This window comes from Monodelphis domestica, chromosome 1 (genome assembly GCF_027887165.1).
Source record: "Monodelphis domestica isolate mMonDom1 chromosome 1, mMonDom1.pri, whole genome shotgun sequence".
In the NCBI taxonomy this organism is placed as follows: domain Eukaryota; kingdom Metazoa; phylum Chordata; class Mammalia; order Didelphimorphia; family Didelphidae; genus Monodelphis; species Monodelphis domestica.
In genome coordinates, this window is record NC_077227.1 from 226,848,421 (window position 1) to 226,866,293 (window position 17,873).

The 17,873-nt window shown below is 35.4% G+C and overlaps 1 protein-coding gene across 28 annotated transcripts in view; it reads left to right on the forward strand.

The window, feature by feature from the left end:
- Positions 1–17,873, forward strand: part of UNC79 (unc-79 homolog, NALCN channel complex subunit) — a 338,162-nt gene that overhangs the window by 117,340 nt on the left and 202,949 nt on the right. For all 28 annotated transcript variants that reach the window (XM_056810500.1, XM_056810495.1, XM_056810498.1 and 25 more), the window contains 3 exons: positions 428–666; positions 1,647–1,818; positions 9,118–9,348. In XM_056810500.1, coding sequence (XP_056666478.1) covers positions 428–666; positions 1,647–1,818; positions 9,118–9,348 — 642 coding nt within the window. The remainder of the gene's footprint in view (positions 1–427; positions 667–1,646; positions 1,819–9,117; positions 9,349–17,873) is intronic.

The following is a 17,873-nucleotide window of genomic DNA, read 5'->3' on the forward strand; positions in this document are numbered from 1 at the left end:
AGGAGTCAGGGAATGATGCTGAAGTTTCAAACGTAGGTGACTGGAAAGGGCATGGTAGAGTCCTTCAACAGGAATGGGAATGCTAGAAAAATGAGAATTTTGGGGAAAAGATTCATGCCTCTTTCAGTTATTGAGGTATGCTTCGAGAGGGCTTTAAAGCACAGTTGATATTTAAAGGATTTTTTTTAGATATTTAGAGTTTAAAAACTTTTTTTTGACCTTTTGATTCTATTAGACCAATAGAAAACATTTTGAATCATTTCATCATTACTGAAACCTAACTGGTTATAAATAGCCTTACTTTCAAATACTAGTTTCCTTTTTCAAGAATCTTGATTTATTTATCTGGTCCATTAAGTCCCAATTTATTTCAATTTTTAATTAGATTTACATTGGTCATCTAATTTAAAAAATTCTTTAATTTCAGAACTGCAGTTCTCATGTGAGGAGGGCTGTTGTCACCTGCTTCTCAGCAGGGTGCTGTGGTCGCCATGGAAATAGACCTGTCCGGTATTGTAAAAGGTGCCATTCAAACCACCATAGTAATGAAGTTGGGGCAACAGGAGCCACTGCAGAGACCCACCTGTACCAGACATCACCTCCTCCCATTAACACACGGGAATGTGGGGCTGAGGAGCTTGTGTGCACAGTGGAGGCTGTGATTAGGTAATGTGACAGATTACAGAATTGCTGGCCTTTACCTTGGGTTACTTCTTTTCTACAAATAAGAATGTGTAGATACTGATGTACAAACTTTTTGCAGTGATTGTGTCTGATGAGATTTATCTGTTTTGAGCCTTTTAATTGTAATATTGCCATGGAAGTGAAAGAAATTAATAAGTAAATGTAAATACTTTTATTTTTTTCCCACTACATATATCAGACAATTTATTCAGCATTCCAACTCTTAACCAGCTTATTTTTTGAAAATAACCTCCTACCTCCCCCAGTAGCTTTATGCCTATTTACAATATTTATAAAGTTAAAGATGGGAAGGGAGCTTTGATATCTCGGAAAGATCTGGGAAAAACAACTAGGTTTTTTATGTAACCTTTCTCATTCTAATGGTTGTCTTATGTTCTTTGACAGGAGTCACTTCTCTGTCTTAATTTTTCAGTTCATAAAATAGAAATGTTGTGCAACACAAATGAAATTAGTTCCCTTCCACTGAAAGTGTTCAATGTAAGACTGAATGACCACTTGTTTGGGATGCTGTAGAGGTGATTTATACTTTACAATATCTTATATTTATAGTTGGAAGGAAATCTATAAGGAATCAAGTCCATTCTCCTTGTTTTACTGATGAAGACACTGAAGTCAAGAAAGGCCATAGGATCAGAGGATCATAGATAGAGAGCTAGAGAGGATGTTAAACTATTTAGTTAAATTTCCATTTTTATACAGATGAGGAAACTGACATCTTCTTGGGATGTTAAGTGGCTTGCTCCAGGACTCACAGTATTAAGTGGCAGAACCAGATTTGTACTCAAATTCTCTAACTCTAAATTCATTGCTCTTTCCATTGTACCAGACTATTCTCTGATGTGTAACCCATTAAGTTTCATGATTATCCCCAAATAATTCATTATTTGCTATTTGTTTCTAGATTGTTTTATAGAAAACTTTCACTATTTTTTTTTTTACAGCTTGCTAAAGGAAGCTGAGTTTCATGCTGAGCAGAGGGAATATGAACTAAACCGACGAAGACAAATGGGGCTTTCTTCTTCCCACCACTCCTTGGATAATACTGACTTTGATAACAAAGATGATGATAAACATGACCAACGACTGCTCAGCCAATTTGGAATTTGGTTCTTAGTAAGAACATATATCTATATCTATATGTCTATGTGTGTACCTTTTTTGTTTTAAAACTATTTTCCACTGAATTTCTCATTCTGGTATTCTATGGATAAGGAATTTTGTTCTTGTAAATTATTATTTTTCCAATGTTGTCTGGTAAATGTAGTAAAATGGAGAGGGAAAAAATAAGCATAAGATACAAGTTTGATGTACTTCTTGGCACACAATTAAACATTGACGTTTCTAGGATATATAATGTTTTACTTCTGGTTTCAGTAAAGTACAGGTAACAGCAAGGGCCTGACACTCATTTACATGCAAATATTTTTGATAGTTCAGGCTCTAGGGACCTTTCTGTGGGTTTGTGGTTTTTGTGATGACTGTTTTTACACATGGCCCAACATATGATTTCAGTACAATTTAATCATTTCATTTGGGCTTAGTAATGAATGATCAGACAGCAGTGTGGTTGTTTTAGCTACAACAATTCTGAACAGCCTGAGTAGCCCCAGGGAACTAAATCCAGCATTTCTTCAGAGCTGTATGTGATAGGTTTCAGAGCCCCAGTACTGATCAGGTGTCACGGATGGGAGAAAGTATACAGATACAGTCTGGATGGACATGGCAAGCACAAGTTTTTATTGCCTAATAGGATATTAGGAAAGTGTCATGGTACAATAGGAGAAAAAGATATTATATCAGAAGACCTAGGCTCATTTCCCAAATCAGGCACTTGTATAGGAAATCACTTCAATCATATGAGTATCAGTTTCCTTGTCTGTTAATTGGAGATAATAATAATTGCTATCTTGGTCCAAGACTCCTTAGATAGAGCCTGTAAACAGTTTTCATTTTGAGATGAGGTGGGAATAGCTCTGATCTCCAGAATTCCTGATTTTAAAAAACATCCTCTTGTATTAGTCTATCTATACCTACTTTTAAATAACCAAACCCTATTGAGATATTTAATTTCCTGAGATTATAAATTGTTTGTAACGATCAGAAATGAAAAAAGAACTATGATCCCTTTGCTTACACAGGGGAAGTAGAATCCAAGGAGGCTTAACTCACCTTTCAAGGCAGTGAGACACTACCTTTTTTTCATAGGAGTAATTGTGGAATAATACAGGGGACTAAAGAAGAAGACTACTAAGAACTTTTAGGTCAAGAAATACCCAAATATCTAAGACTTACCTAAAAATGGTATCCTGTTGTGAATATAGCATAATTATTCATAGGCAGAGGTTTCCACAGTGACCTCATTTTTACTATTTAGTAGTGTTTTCACATCATTCATATTCTTTTAAAGTTATTTACCAAATTAGAGTTTAAAACTTCCTTTTGTTATTTATAAAGGGACAGCAGCCAACTTATACTAATGTAATTGATATGTTCATTGGGATTGAGGTTAATAGTTTTTCTGTAGAAAAAGAAACAGGATCCAAATGGACTTAAACCCAGTGTAAACAAAGGGCTAGTCAGAAAAGAGGGAGGTATTAGAATCACACAGTTTTTAGACAGTCTATAAACATGAACTTAGCTGTTGGTACTTTAGATATGAGATCCTTGTCCAGTGACCAGTGGATGGTCTACTGGAGAAACTTGGTATCATTCATAACATTTTCTTTATAAATGAAATCATAAGACAGGAAGAAGTAGCAGCTAGATGGATGGAAGGCTACTAGGTAATCCTTGGAAAAACAACTAAGGAATTGGCAGAGTTGGTTTTGTTGTGCATTCAAAGGCAAGACAAATAAACATTATTTCATGGGATACTCAGTTATCTCATATTGAAGTAATCATGTTAAGCATTTTCAAAAAGACTACACTAAAAAAACAAAACAAAACTGGGATCTTATGTGTCAATGTTAGTTGCAGAGGATGAGAAGATAGAGAAATTCTATGAAGAATTTAATAAGACCTTCCAAAATTAAATCAACCTGTATATTAGTAGTAGTAGTTGTTTCTCGGTAACCGAGGATGATGATTGTCTTTGTGCGTTTTCATCTATGATAGATGAGTGTGCACAAAGACACTTGTGGGTGAAGGATTTAAGTGGAAAAGTTGATGCACAGAGACAGTCCCACTCTCTTGGCGTTGGAAGCCTGGGTCCAGTGGCACGAAAAATCGTTACACCCGGAGACTTCCTCAGCTGCATTGGATGGTCATGTTGTCTTTTGTGCTCCAACATGCCTTAAGCACTCCACAGTGCTTTGCTGCATCGCCATCTCAGCCATTGAATCTGTATATTAATAATAACAATTTCCTCAGTACAATGGTAGATAACAAGGTATATACTAGGGCAATAATGGCAAACCTTTCAGAGATCTGCATACTGGGCTCTGCCCCCTCTCACTCTGCACCCCTTCCCCCCCAGAAAGGGGAAGGATGAAGTGCTCCCATTGAGTTGCTGGGCCGAGGGGTAGGTGATGAGAGGCATACATGGTGAGAGGGAGGAGAGTGCTCTCAGTGCTCTGTTCCCCTCCAGCTATGTGGCTTGCTGTGAGTTATCGTTCCCTCAAACCTAGCTCATCTCCAATCCCACCCCCTGAATCATCTTCAGCTCAGACTCAACAGGCTTTTAAAGTCTGTGCTGTACCCTCACACAGCATGTGAGACCCCCACCTCCAGCATCTTACTGCAGATAGGGGATAGAGAAAACACTACCATTGGCTGCTGGGCAGATGGGTGAGGGAAGTAAGGAATGTCCTCAGGTGCATGGAGAAGGAGGAGGGGAACAGCTTTGCCCCGAGTCCCTCTGGCTTTCTAGTAATGAACTGTGGCTTGCCCATAGAGAGGGCTCTGTGTGTCATTTTTGGCATGTGTGCCATAGGTTTCCTATCACAGTAATAGGGGATAACAGTGAAAAAATATATTGAAACACATGACTTATGAGAAATACTGGCCAAATTATTATAAAATAACATGAAACTTCATGCCTATATATCTTGAATAAATAGTTCCAGAAATTCATAATGAAGAAATTGGGAAGTTCTGGACATGGTGAATACTGAATCTGTTGCTGTTCAGCTGTTTCAGTTGGATTCTTCATTACCCGATTTGGGGTTTTCTTGGCAAAGATACTAGAATAGTTTGCCATTTCCTTCTCTAGATCATTTTATAGATGACAAAACCAAGGCAAACAGGTTAAGTGACTTGCTCAGGGTCCCTCAACTAGTAAGTTTCTGAACCAGATTTTAAGCCAGTCTTTATGACTTAAAGCCTGGTGCTCTATCCACTGTACCACCTGCCTTGATCTAAAAGAAACTGATTAGAGTGTAACTCTAATCAGTGAGGAAATGATTGGTTATCAGTATGGGAATAATCTCCAAATTACAATCTGTATATAGTCAAATTACTGTCTTATTATTAATTATTACCAGTAATAATAGCCCTTGCATTTTTACAGCTTTAAAGTTTAGAAAACATTTTACATATATTCGCTAATTTGATCCTTCTAACAACCTCATTTGAGCAAAAATAAAAAGATATATATATATATATATATATATATATATATATATATGGATGTCTGGATGTCTCAGTGGATAGTGTCCTGTACACATCTACAGGAAGAAGAGTTTAAATCTAGTCTTTGACATCTATTAGCTCTGTGACTTCGAACAAGTCATTTAATCTCTGTCTGCCTCAATTTCATCATTTGTAAAATAGGGATAATGATAACATCTATCTCTAAGGGTTGTTGTGGGGGGGGTCAAATGAAATAATATTTGTTAAATACTAGCTATTAAATATTAGAGGAGCCAGTACAGTACTGAGGACATAGATATATTCTTCAGCAAGATTCAGAGTCACTCAGAAGAGTTCTGCCTAATGTATAAAACTGGAAAAACCATACTTGGAACCACTAGAGATCTCAAATCACAGTACTTAAGATCCCAATTAGAGTTGAAGGGCCAGGGCATCATAATCTTTGCTGTCTGATTGAGTGATTCTGATTGTAGAACAATGGGTTGTAACTATTTTTTTTTGTGTCATAGCCCCTTTTGGGAGTCTGGTGAAGCCTGTGGACTTCTTTTCAGAATGTTTTTTAAATGCATAAAACAAAAGAAATCAAACCTATTAAGATACTAAAAATGATCAACTATCAAACTTTTGAAAAAAATAAAACAAGTTGAAAGGCCCCAGGTTAAGAGTTCTTGTGTTGAGATAGATGTGAAGCTATAGATGCCAATTGTAGCAGAACTATAAAATATTCCTCTGCAGTATGACTTCTGAAGATAAGACTATGTTGGAGTATGAAGTTCTTATTGCCTTTGCTTCTGGATGAGAATCATAAGATGTAGCTGGACTTGGGTTATGTGAAAGTTCTAGTTGCAACAACCCAGTGATGGTAAATGTAAAGTCTTTGAGGGCAGATAAATTGTCATTTTTATCTTTCCATCTCCAGTGATTGCACAATGCGTCATCTATATCGGGCAGTATGCCACTTACTTTACAGTATGCCACTTTACTGTTTACAGTATGCCACTTAATGAATGGAATTGAATTGAGGAAGCTGAATGAATATTGTATTTGAGTCATGAGTCACTTAGATTTATGCTTCCTCATTATTAGTAGTGTGATGTTGGGCAAGCCATTTAATCTCTTTGAGTCAGCTTCCTAATTTGTAACCCACTAATAATATTTATTTAATATATTTCACAGGATTGTACTTTGAAAACTGAAACATTAAAAAACAAATGAGCTACTACTTTTACCTAGCTATATTAGTCAGTCAGATTTTCAGACTTGCATAAGAAAACATTGACCCACTGGTACTAAGGCCTTAGGACCATAGGATTATGTAGGCTAACTCCTTAATTTTGTGGATGACAAAATTTAGGTTCTAAGAGATGAAGTGATTTTTCATGTCCAAGCTCATGTAGGCAGTAAATAATAGCTAGGATTTGGACGAAGTCTTCTGACTCAAAATACAATGATTGTAATTTATCTTGAAGTTAAATCAAGCGAAGTGATCAGAAAATGGGGCTCTTCTCGAACAGGAGACCTAAATAAAGCCAGTTTATTTATTCAGGCATGGAATTAGAATGCAATAAGACCACTCAGACAATGAAATGCAATAAAGACAACTGTACTGGTAACAAAAGATCAAATATGATGTCATTTCTAAGGTTAAAAAAACTAGATAAAATGGCTACTCCTTTTTAATTCCATATTCTCAATGGCAATTAACAACGTTAATTAAGTCAGAAAGATGCTAACTTAATTTAGTTAAGTCTGAAAGATGCTCTTATAAGGCAATGACAATTCCCCTAAAACCCGACACCCATTTCCAGGAACCTGGTCCTTTTATGACTTAACTAGCAAGCAAGACAAATCAATAATTGTCTCAGGAACTAACCTCCACACCTCCTTAAAAGGAAATCAGCCAATATAGTGCTGGCATTGGCTGAACTAACAAACTATTTGGAGATGCTCCAAATTTCAGTGGTAAGATATTGTGCTAGAATAGCTCCCCCCTCCCCCTTTGGATACATACTGCCAAGTTTAAAATGATGATCTTTAATGCATTGTTCTTTGGAGCTTGTGGGAAGTGTTGTAAGCTCAAGTCTAGAATAGTGTTGTTCCTGAGCTGGGCTGTACTAATACAACCATTGTGATTTTTTGAAACTTCTAGCTTTATTGGGAAGTGTCACTGAAGTGCTGTGTAGAACCAAGTTTGGAGCAAAAGTAAAAGCATTGCTTCAGACCTTCAAAAGCCTGATGGACATTAGGTGGCTATGGGAAGGTCTGGTTCTTCTGAAGAAATTTGATTAGTTCTACAGTCAGGGTGGAAAAGTGTGGCAAAAACTAATAAATTGCCGTAGCCCCCAGGTATCACTGGCTATCCTTAGGCCTTTGGGGGGTTAGCTAGCTGAGAATACCATACCATTGACATTGTAAAAATATCCTTTGGATGCCTCAAAGAGAGAAAATTTTGTGTTTTAATACATATAATTTGTTTGCTCCTCCTATCCCCCACTCCTCTTTTAACCCTATCCTTGTTTTCATAAATATAATTTATTTAAAACGGAAAATATGTGGATATACAATGAAATATCACAGCAATTATAAGATATATTATGGTTTTATATAAGTCAGATTTGGAGAAAAAGTATTGCATTCAAACCAATATTGGGGCAGGTGGTGTCTCAGGGGATTCAGAACCAGGCCTAGAGATGGGAGGTCCTGGGTTCAAATTTGACCTCAGGTACTTCCTATCTGTGTGACCCTGGGCAAGTCACTTAAACCCTCATTACCTAGTCCTTACCACTCTTATGCCTTGGAACCAATATACACACATTTTAAGATTGAAGGTAAGAGTTTAAAAAATATTTGAACCAGTTATGGCATTATGTCCCAAGAATTTCATCTCTATGAAATTGAAGGTAGATCCTATAATTTGGCATATACCTTGTTTTGTTGGATGTAGACCAAGACTATCCATATAAGTGCAGTCTAATCAACTCAGTGCCTTGAAAGAAGGCTTATAGCATAAAGAAGGATATAACAAGTCTCAGAAACAATGATGTGTCATTTCTAGAAGGGTTAGTAAGTTAGTTAATAGGGTTTCATTAAAGTGATTACTCTTGTACTTGTTCTGTTAGGTATTCCTTTTTGATGGATAACTCAGAATTTTTAGAAATAGCCCTATTTTTTTGGGAAGGGGAAATCTGACTAGGCTTCAAAGCAGGAATTCTTAACCTAGAGTCCACAGATCCATCGGGGGGAGGGGGGTCCTAGGTATACATGTCATAATATCCATGAACTTGAAAAGGAAAATATTTCAGTAAATGTGTTTTAATTATTATTGATTCTTTTATGATCCTATGTATTTTATTTTAGGCATTTAAAGACATTATTCTGAGTTGAGGTCCAATGGTTTTCACTAGATTGTCAAAGGAGTTTGTGATACAAAAAGGTTAAGAACGCTTTTCCTTGGAAGTCTGGATGGGATATGGAAAGTCTTTAGGAAGAGCTTGGGGCTGGGAGACTCTTATAAGAATTAGGAATGGGATCTTTTTCAATGTTCTTGGGATGAGGGTAGGAGTTATTAAAGGAGTCTTGGTTGGGATTTTTGACAATGCCCTCACATAATACAAAATAATTTTTTAAATGACAAAATCACATTGAGAAAAGTACTTTGTAAACCTTAAAGCACTATATAAATGTGAATTATTATTATTATTCTTTTGGAATTGCCTATTCTAAGTGTCATCAGAGACATATATTTACCCTCTTGAATTTAAATGTAATAGTATGTGTTGATTGATTGTATCTGACTTTGGGTTCATGTTTGATGTTTTGCAGGTGAGTCTTTGTACCCCTAGTGAGAATACACCTACTGAAAGCTTAGCCAGACTGGTTAGCATGGTCTTTCAGTGGTTCCACTCCACAGCTTACATGATGGATGATGAAGTCGGAAGCTTAGTGGAAAAGCTGAAACCTCAGTTTGTCACCAAGTGGTTGAAGACCGTGTGTGATGTTCGCTTTGATGTCATGGTCATGTGCCTGCTTCCCAAACCAATGGAATTTGCCAGGGTAAGAAGAGAAATCCATAACTTGCATTGGATATGAAAAGAGACTGTGGTTCAAGACCAAAACTATACCATTAACTTTTCCATTAGATAGACCCCTCTTTGATTATTTTTATGCCAGGTAATAATAATAATTACAACTTACATAGTGCTTAAAGGTTTGCAAAGAATTTAATAGTATAGTATCTTATCTGAGCATTACATGAAGTCTGTAAGGTTGGTACTAAAGATATTTGTAACCCCACTGTACAGATGAGGAAACTGAGATTCAGAGTAGTTAAAATTATTTCCTCATGTTACCCAAGTAGTAAATGTTGGAAGTAGAATTTGTACCAGGTCTTTCTGACTATCCAGCTATTCTCTTCTCTGTGCCACAAGTTTGGTAATGACATTTGCAGTGGTGTACACTGATATTATGTGAAAACATATTTTTCTGCATGAGAAGGAAGGGGAAAGTGTAAGAAAATTCATAAAACTGCTCAAGCTAGTCAGGGATTAAATTTATTGGTAGTTTCTTATAAAAATAGAAACATCCCTCAGTTGTTAGTACTCAAACTCAAGCTTTTTCAGGATGCTATTGAGTCAGGGACATATGGGTAGGTTTGGAGATTTGAAATGTTGGTTTGGGAAAGTAGGTGAATTTCAAGGAATTCAAAGCCAGACACTGCCAACCCATCACCTCCTCTGCAATTGCATGGATATGAAATGCTGGTATTACCAGTTTCCACAGACTAAAGGATAAGGTATAGTTAGAGACTACTGACATGCTTCTTCTCTTAAAGCTTGCCATTAGGATTTCTGTTGCAGTTCTACTTCTTTACACCTTACAAACTTTAGGACTTCAAATAAAGAGCAGAGTAGGTAGATACCCATAAAAGGTCGATATCCATTTTTGCATACCATTGGGGACAAAAGACTTTGATCTTTAGGTAGGTCCACAGTTTTCTATATAATCTGTTTATGACCAGACTAGAGAGGTAGAAACTACCAAGATCAGGATTTAGCTAAAATCCATGAAATAAAGACAAGGTATTTTCCCTAGAAATCAAATTTTCTAGGGATTTTTCTAAAATTCAAATAATCCTAAAGTTAAAAGTAACTTCAGAAGTCAACGAATCCAACTTGAAGCATAAATACTTGATTATATCTCTACCCTATTTATTGTCAAGCATTCATTTGAAGATTTCCTGTGATTGGGAAATTACAGTTTTATAGATTAAGTTGTTCCAACAGTTCTTGTAGAAAGTTATTTCAGAATCTGCCTTCTCCTAATTTCTACCAAGTGATCATAATTCTCTTTGGGTTAAGAAAAATAAATTTAATCCTTCTTCCACATAAAAACCTTCTGAATACATGAAAACTATAGTCATGTCCTTCATAAGCTTTGTCTTTTCTAGGGTAAACATCACCAACTCTTAAACCTTTATTATATAATGTGATTTTAGCCCTTCACAATTTTGCTCTCCCTGTTCTGGATATGCTTGCCAATATCTTTTGAAAATTTGGTTCCCCAAACTGAAGAGGGTCAGAAAAGATTAGAGGCAAAAGGGTCCTCAGTTGTCATCTAGACCAGAATAGGGGATGGGGTGGGGCAAAACTACTGAGTACATGGGAACTGTCTACTGCTTCTAGTTCTGCTCTTTCAGGCCAAGCAGAATGAGTCAAATCCCTCTCCCATGTAACATTTCAAAATAGTCTGCATATGTCCTCCTAATTTATCTCTGGGACAATCTCCATTTCTTCCAAAATGATCTGTATATGTTATGTTCATCACTGTCCTGGTTGGTCTGCTCTGGACTCCCTCTAGTTTCTTAATGTCCTTTTATTATGGAACAAAGTACTCCAGATGTAGTCTAACTGGGGCAGAGTGCAGTTAAATTACCACCTTTGTCCTTCCTCTATAATAATGCCTTTCTTATGCAGCCAAAGTTTTTTTTTCACTTCTTTTTGCAGCTGTATCAAAATGTTTACTCATATTAAACTTGTAGTCAATCATTTAATTAGTTAGCATGTTAAATTTCATTAATCAATTTAGTATGTTGAGATTTTTTAAAAGTTCTGACTCAAATAGCTTATTATTATTATTATTATTATTAAATAAAAATGCTCCTTTAGCCTGTTTGTATCTTTTACTATTTTCACCACCAAAATGCCTCCTTTCTGATGACCTCTGCCCTGGCTCTACTGGTCAAGTAGTAGTTTCTTATGTTCACAATCTGCTCTACATTTCAGATTTCTGATTCAGTTGATACAATCCCATTTATCTCCTTCACAGCAAGTACTTCTTACCACAGCATCTTTGGGCAAGTCAGTTAACCTTTCAGGGCCTCAGTTTCCTCAGCTGCAAAAATGAGAGTATTAGACTAGGTGACCCCCAAGAGACCTTCAAGCTCTAGGTCTAGGATCTTGACAACTCTCTAAGTTTATAACCCATGATCCCTCATATGACTAGGTACATTCCATTATATGTACCAAGAACCTCTCCTCTTAAAATTTCTTTTCAGTGAGATCCTATCCCGTCTCCCCAATAAATGTAATTTGTTCTCCTCTCCACAATCCTTACGACTTCCTGTCCTTTCTTTTTTTAGCTAGCAAGTTTCTCCCGTGTCATTAATTACCTACTACCTTCTGAACTTACCTCATAGCCCCCGTATAAGCTACCAATCAACTATTACTCTTCTTTTCTCTCAGCCCTTATTTTATTTTTTTTCTTAAATTGAATCTAAGTTAACTTAGCCCTACTCCAGTTCTTCCTTCCCTTTTTAAAAAGATATTTTAATTTTCTGTTGTTGATGGAAAGAAAAATAATATGGATTACTTGTAGCCTCAGAATGCTATAAAACTTGATACCTGGAGCTACTGAAGAAAAGATCTGTCATCTCAAAAGGAATAACTAAGTGGCTGAAGAATACATCACCCCTATTAGAATGTGTGATTGGATGGGAAACAGATTGAATTAATAAATTAGTGTTAGGAGAGCTGCTATTGATGAACAGTGCTGACCCCAGACCTGGATAGGAGGAGAGTGATATGGATCACATTTGTGAAATCTCAAGCTACTTTATCCTGTAAAAGCCAATATTTTAGTATCAGTATTCTGATGAGGTTATGTGGCTATAAATCATGAAACACTGTCATCTCAGAAGACTCAAAACTGTAGATGGGCCTAAAGGCAATTGGAAAAATACATGGCACTGGTAAATGAACTGCAGTGTATCACCAACAAAGATTATGTGCAAGAGGTATCAGCAAAGATGTATATGACTAGAAAAGGAAGTCATGTATGTAGTGAGTGTGAGGGATGGACAGCTTGAGTGTTGTCAGTATCCAAGAAATATTGAAAGAAATAGAGGATAGCTTCCATTGGGTATTGGAGAGATTCCTCAGAGGGGATTTGTGGGATGACTTGAGCAGGAATCACATAGGATCAGAACATGTAAATAATTTGTAATTTGTGTTGGTGAGAAGGGAAAACCAAAGTCTTGGAGATCAAAGATCCATTGAAAATTTAAATATTTACATCTCACTTTTGAAAGTATTTAAGGCAACTTATAGACTGAAAAGTAGGGTAAAAGAAGGCACTTTAATAATAAAACAGAACATATACCATCTGTATGAAGCAAAAGGAATTAAGCTCCTATTTTGTTTTCAAGACTCACTACATTAGGGAGCAGCTATGAGGTTCAGTGAATTGAGAGCCAGGCCTAGAGATTGGGAGGTCCTAGCCTCTGACACCTCCCTGCTGTATGAGTGTAACCTTGGACAAGTCACTCAAACCTCCAGTTGTCTAGCCCTTGCTTCTAAGATGGAAGGTAAGGTTTTTAAAAAAAAGACTCAGTGCATTAACTGTTGTACCTTTTGATTAGAGACTCTCATAGCCCAAAGATCCAGAGCATATTTTGAAAATTTTCCTTTTGGCTTAAGCAAACCAATCTAAAAAATTTGATTCACCATCTATAGAAAAATCTCTCTTTTATTTTAACTGTCTGCTGGATATACTCCATGTAAGTGGTAAATTCCTTTGGCAAGATATGCTTGCCTTTCTGTTTTGAGATTAAACATAATTACCTCTTATATTTTTCAAAGTATCTCATACAATTAAAAATATGTATAGAAGAGAAGAGACATTTTAGAGGACAGTCTATGATATTGATAATAAATCAATTGGATTTTTGAGTTTCTTTCAGGTTTCATAAGGCAGTTCTTATCCTGCCCCCATTTCTTACCTAATACTTTCACCCTGTCCTTCTCGGGAAACTTCCATATTCCATTCTGGAAACTTCTTTGCTTCTTCCTTGTATATCCCAGGCTTCTCTGGCAAAATCCTAGTTTTTTCATGCCTGTGACATCAAAGATAGGAAACTAACTAACCAAGCAGATCTGTGAGAGAACTTGCCTACCTTGACTGGTCTATCAGTTTGATGGAATCTATTTCAAAGCTGAGTGCTGACCCTCTGAAAGACTTGCTGGCCTCTATCCTTTTTACAAATCTTAGCCTAAAGAACATAGTATGAAAGAGACAACAGTAGCACCTAGTGACTTATTTCTAATTGTATACTTTCCTTTCTGGTGTCTCTGAGATCTTTTGTCATCCTTTGCCATCAAAACCTCTTCCCTTGCTCTTGTTTAGTTTTATGCTTTTGTTTCTTGGTGTCTTCCTTCAAACCTTTAGGTTTCTTTTGTATGAGTTAAAATGTTCCTTAATAAAGGCATATTGCCTATGTATTAACAGGTTATCTGACATTTTTTCCTGAAACCTTATTTAAGTCCCTAAGGTGTTTGAAAAGATGACAGCTTTTAAAATGCTATTTTGCTCCATGGAATTAAATACATTTTTGGTAGTCAAACAAAAAGCAGAAATGGCATATATTTTTCAGTCAGTTTGTAAAAGTGTAAAGATAATGACTACTATAAAATATTGCTTGCTAATGTATGCCTTTTCCTTTCCTCAATGTGTTTGTAGATTATTCTCAAAAAATTTTAAAGAGATGAGAAAGTGAGCACATGGGTCATTAGTTATTCATAGTCTCTTTGTCAACTTTTATTTGGGGGGTAATAATAAGGACTGAGATTTTTTATCCACATGTTTGATGTCTTTACTTCTTTTATTTATTTTGAGATTGTACCCCAATGCTTCCCAATTGATGCCACCTCTTGCATGGACCTCTTCTGTGTGTGTATATAATTTTGTCTAGCTGTACTTCTCATGCTTTTTTCTTTAGTGATATTTCTATTCACTCATGCAATGGAGACTGATGTTAGAGTACAAATATAGTGATTCCACTATCAGTGATGGAGAAAGTGCTTAATTTGTAAATCTTTACAGATATTTTATATTTTTGTCTTTTCTTTATCATTCTAGTTTCATTATTAAATGCTATCTATATAAAAGCTGAAATTTAATATAACTGAAATCTCTTAGTATTTCTGAAAAATGAACCATACTCATATGCTTTTTTATTTATTGTTCCTTCTGGAAAGCTTCCCTGATGAAAGTTTGGTGTGTTCTGCCCCAGAAAGATCTGCTGGAAGTGGGTAGATGGCCAAAAAGAACCTAGGCTATAATTTCATCCCAGTTTCTCAAAGAAATGTGTAAAAAACACTACTATCATTATTGTGAGCTTCGCTAATCTGTGACCATATGTAAAAGATGCTTTAAATTTCTATCACTTCACTGAAAATCTAGGCATTTAATCTATTTCATACAAATAATAATTTTGATGTCTCATTTCACCTTAGAGAAAAAAGGTGAATCCTAATTTGAACAAATTCAAATTTTTTTTCTAACTGCCACAGGCAATAAACATTTAACATTCTGTATTTAGCCATGATATCCCCCCAAAAGTCATCATAGCCAATTAATTCAGTTTACTTCCAGTGTACAGACTTATTATTTTCTCACTTAAATATCAAAACAGTTTTTATCATTTGTTTAAAAATTTTTTTTAGTTCCAAATCCTCCTCTCCTCCCTGTTGAGAATTCAGATCATTTGATATATATTATACATGTGCAGTCATGAAAAACATTTCCATGTTGTATGGTGAAAGAAAACAAAGAAGAAAAACCATGGGAAAAAGAAAAAAATAGTATACTTCAATCTGCTTTAAGACTGTTAGTTCTTTCCTTTCAGAACTGTTTTAGATCTTTGTATTGCTGAGAATAGCTGTCATTCACAGATCATTGTTCGACGTTACTGTTACCATGTGCAATATTCTCCTTGTCCTGTTCACTTCATTTTGCATCAGTTCTTATAAGTCTTTATGGGTTTTTCTGAATGCATCCTGCTCATCATTTCTTATAGCACAATGGTATTCCATCACAATCATATACCACAACTTGTTCAGCCATTTCCCATCTGGTGGGCAGCAATACTTGTTAATTTTGAATTAAAGTATTAAGTCTTCCTCAGAGCCCTAAAAGTAAATGTTAAATATTTTATATTTTTTAATCTTTTAATTCACATCAAGGACTGAGGGTCAGCCAATACTTTCTGTGCTGGTACTTATAATGAAAGCATAGAACCTTATTTAAGTGAAAAATAAAGGAATAAACTTAATCTTGACTCCTCAGCTTGTCAGTTCTCTTTTTTTCTGCCAGGCATTGTCTAGTCTTTAGCTTAAAGTACTCTATATGGATCATTTTTTATACCCATTAACTGAACCAAACTTAAAGTAGTACTAGAAAAAACTCCACATTTTAAGATTTTGTTAAAAATCTTTCTTATCTTTTGTTTAATATTATTTTCATTCAGAAATATCCTCCTTTCCCTTCTACCCTAAAAACCTTCCCTTGTCTCAAAGAATAAAAAAAGAAGAAAAGCAGTTTAATAAAATTAATAAGTTAATCATTTGAGCCCAATAGCATATACAATATCTAACACTTGTAGTCTCCTATATTTGCAAAGGAAATAAAATCTCCTAATTTCTTTTCTCTAATTTCTTTTCTCAACTCTTCTTCTGGAATAAACTTGCTCATTATGATTATACAATGATGAATTTTTTCTTTTCATTTGTTTTGTAGTCAATGTGTATATGTTTGTATATTTCTGCTTTACTTCATTCTATACCACTGTCTCTAATTCTTCATATTCATTGTCTAATGATATTCCATTACATTCAAATACCATAATTTGATAGCCCTGCCAATTTTGTGAGACCATGTAGAAAACACCAACTATTTCTTTGCATGCTTCAAGTAGAGAAAGCTTCAATTTCTAAAAATCTATATATGCTCAGCTATACCACTAATAACGTTTCCCATATGAAGGGTTATAAGTAAATGTTTATATGAAGATAGGTTATACAAATATAATAATATGCTCTTCCTGGCATGTCTAAAATCTTTAGGGATTATATTTATGTATTTATGTGAGAATTCCAGTGTGTAGTACAGTACCTGGCACATAGTAGATGCTCAATAAATGTTGACTGATTACATGAGAAAGTAGATTCACAGAATATTAAGGGAAACTTAGAGGAATTTGATTCAGTTATCTGACTTTACAGATATAGAAACTGAGATCCAGAGAGGGGAAATAATTTGCCCAGTACTATATAGTTGGCTAGTGACAGAGCTAGGAATAAAACTCATCTCTCCTGAGCTTCCACTCCAGTGCTGTTTCCATTGCCTATTCTTTATATCAAAATAGAGATGGAACAATGGAGAGCATTGTGTAGTTTAAAGAGCAATGTATCCAAGTTCATTTTCTTACTCTTATATTTATGCTAACAAGCCTATAAACTTTGAAGGAAATAATTTTTTCTTAATATTCCCATTGTCTAATAAGGTGTCTTGCATGTTGTAGATGCTTAAATTATTTGTTGTGATTGTTAGCTGTGTGACCTTTGGAAAGTCGTTTAACTTATATAAAAATCCAATTTCTCATCTATAAAATGAGGGAAATAAATTTTGTGTTGTTTAATTCATAGGGCTTTTGAGAGAAAAATGCTTTCCAAACCTAAATTGGCTAAAGAAAATGAGATATAATTAAGAACCTCAAATGCTGTTATGCTTCTGCCTGTTCACATAGCTATTAATGTAAGTTACATTTTCCTTTTTACAGCTTAACTAGATCTTGAAGTTGGATAATACTTAGAAATCTTTCCTGGGACCTTATCACAAAAAAGGAACTATTAAAAAGGACAGGCTAGGTGTGAACAAGTCCCTTGAGTGAATCAGAAGGGGACAGTGTCATTGGACAAACAGTAATTGGGAACAGACTCATGTGACTCTTAAAAGACAAAATCAAATCAGAGGCTGTTTAGGTAGGAGCACCAGTTGAAGTAGAATCCCCGATTCTTCACTTCTTTTCGGAGAGGAGGGTCTAGTACAGGGATTCAGTCTACATGACACTAAATAATCACTTGTAAGCCTAGTTTCGAGAGTTAAAAGTGAATCTTAAATTCATAACTTTTCTTCCTGCTACATGCAATAAACAGCTACTCAACATTCAGTTTTTAGCCATGATATCTAAATAATTTCAAAATGGTCAATTAATTCTATTGGCTAAACAATCATTTATTAATTTT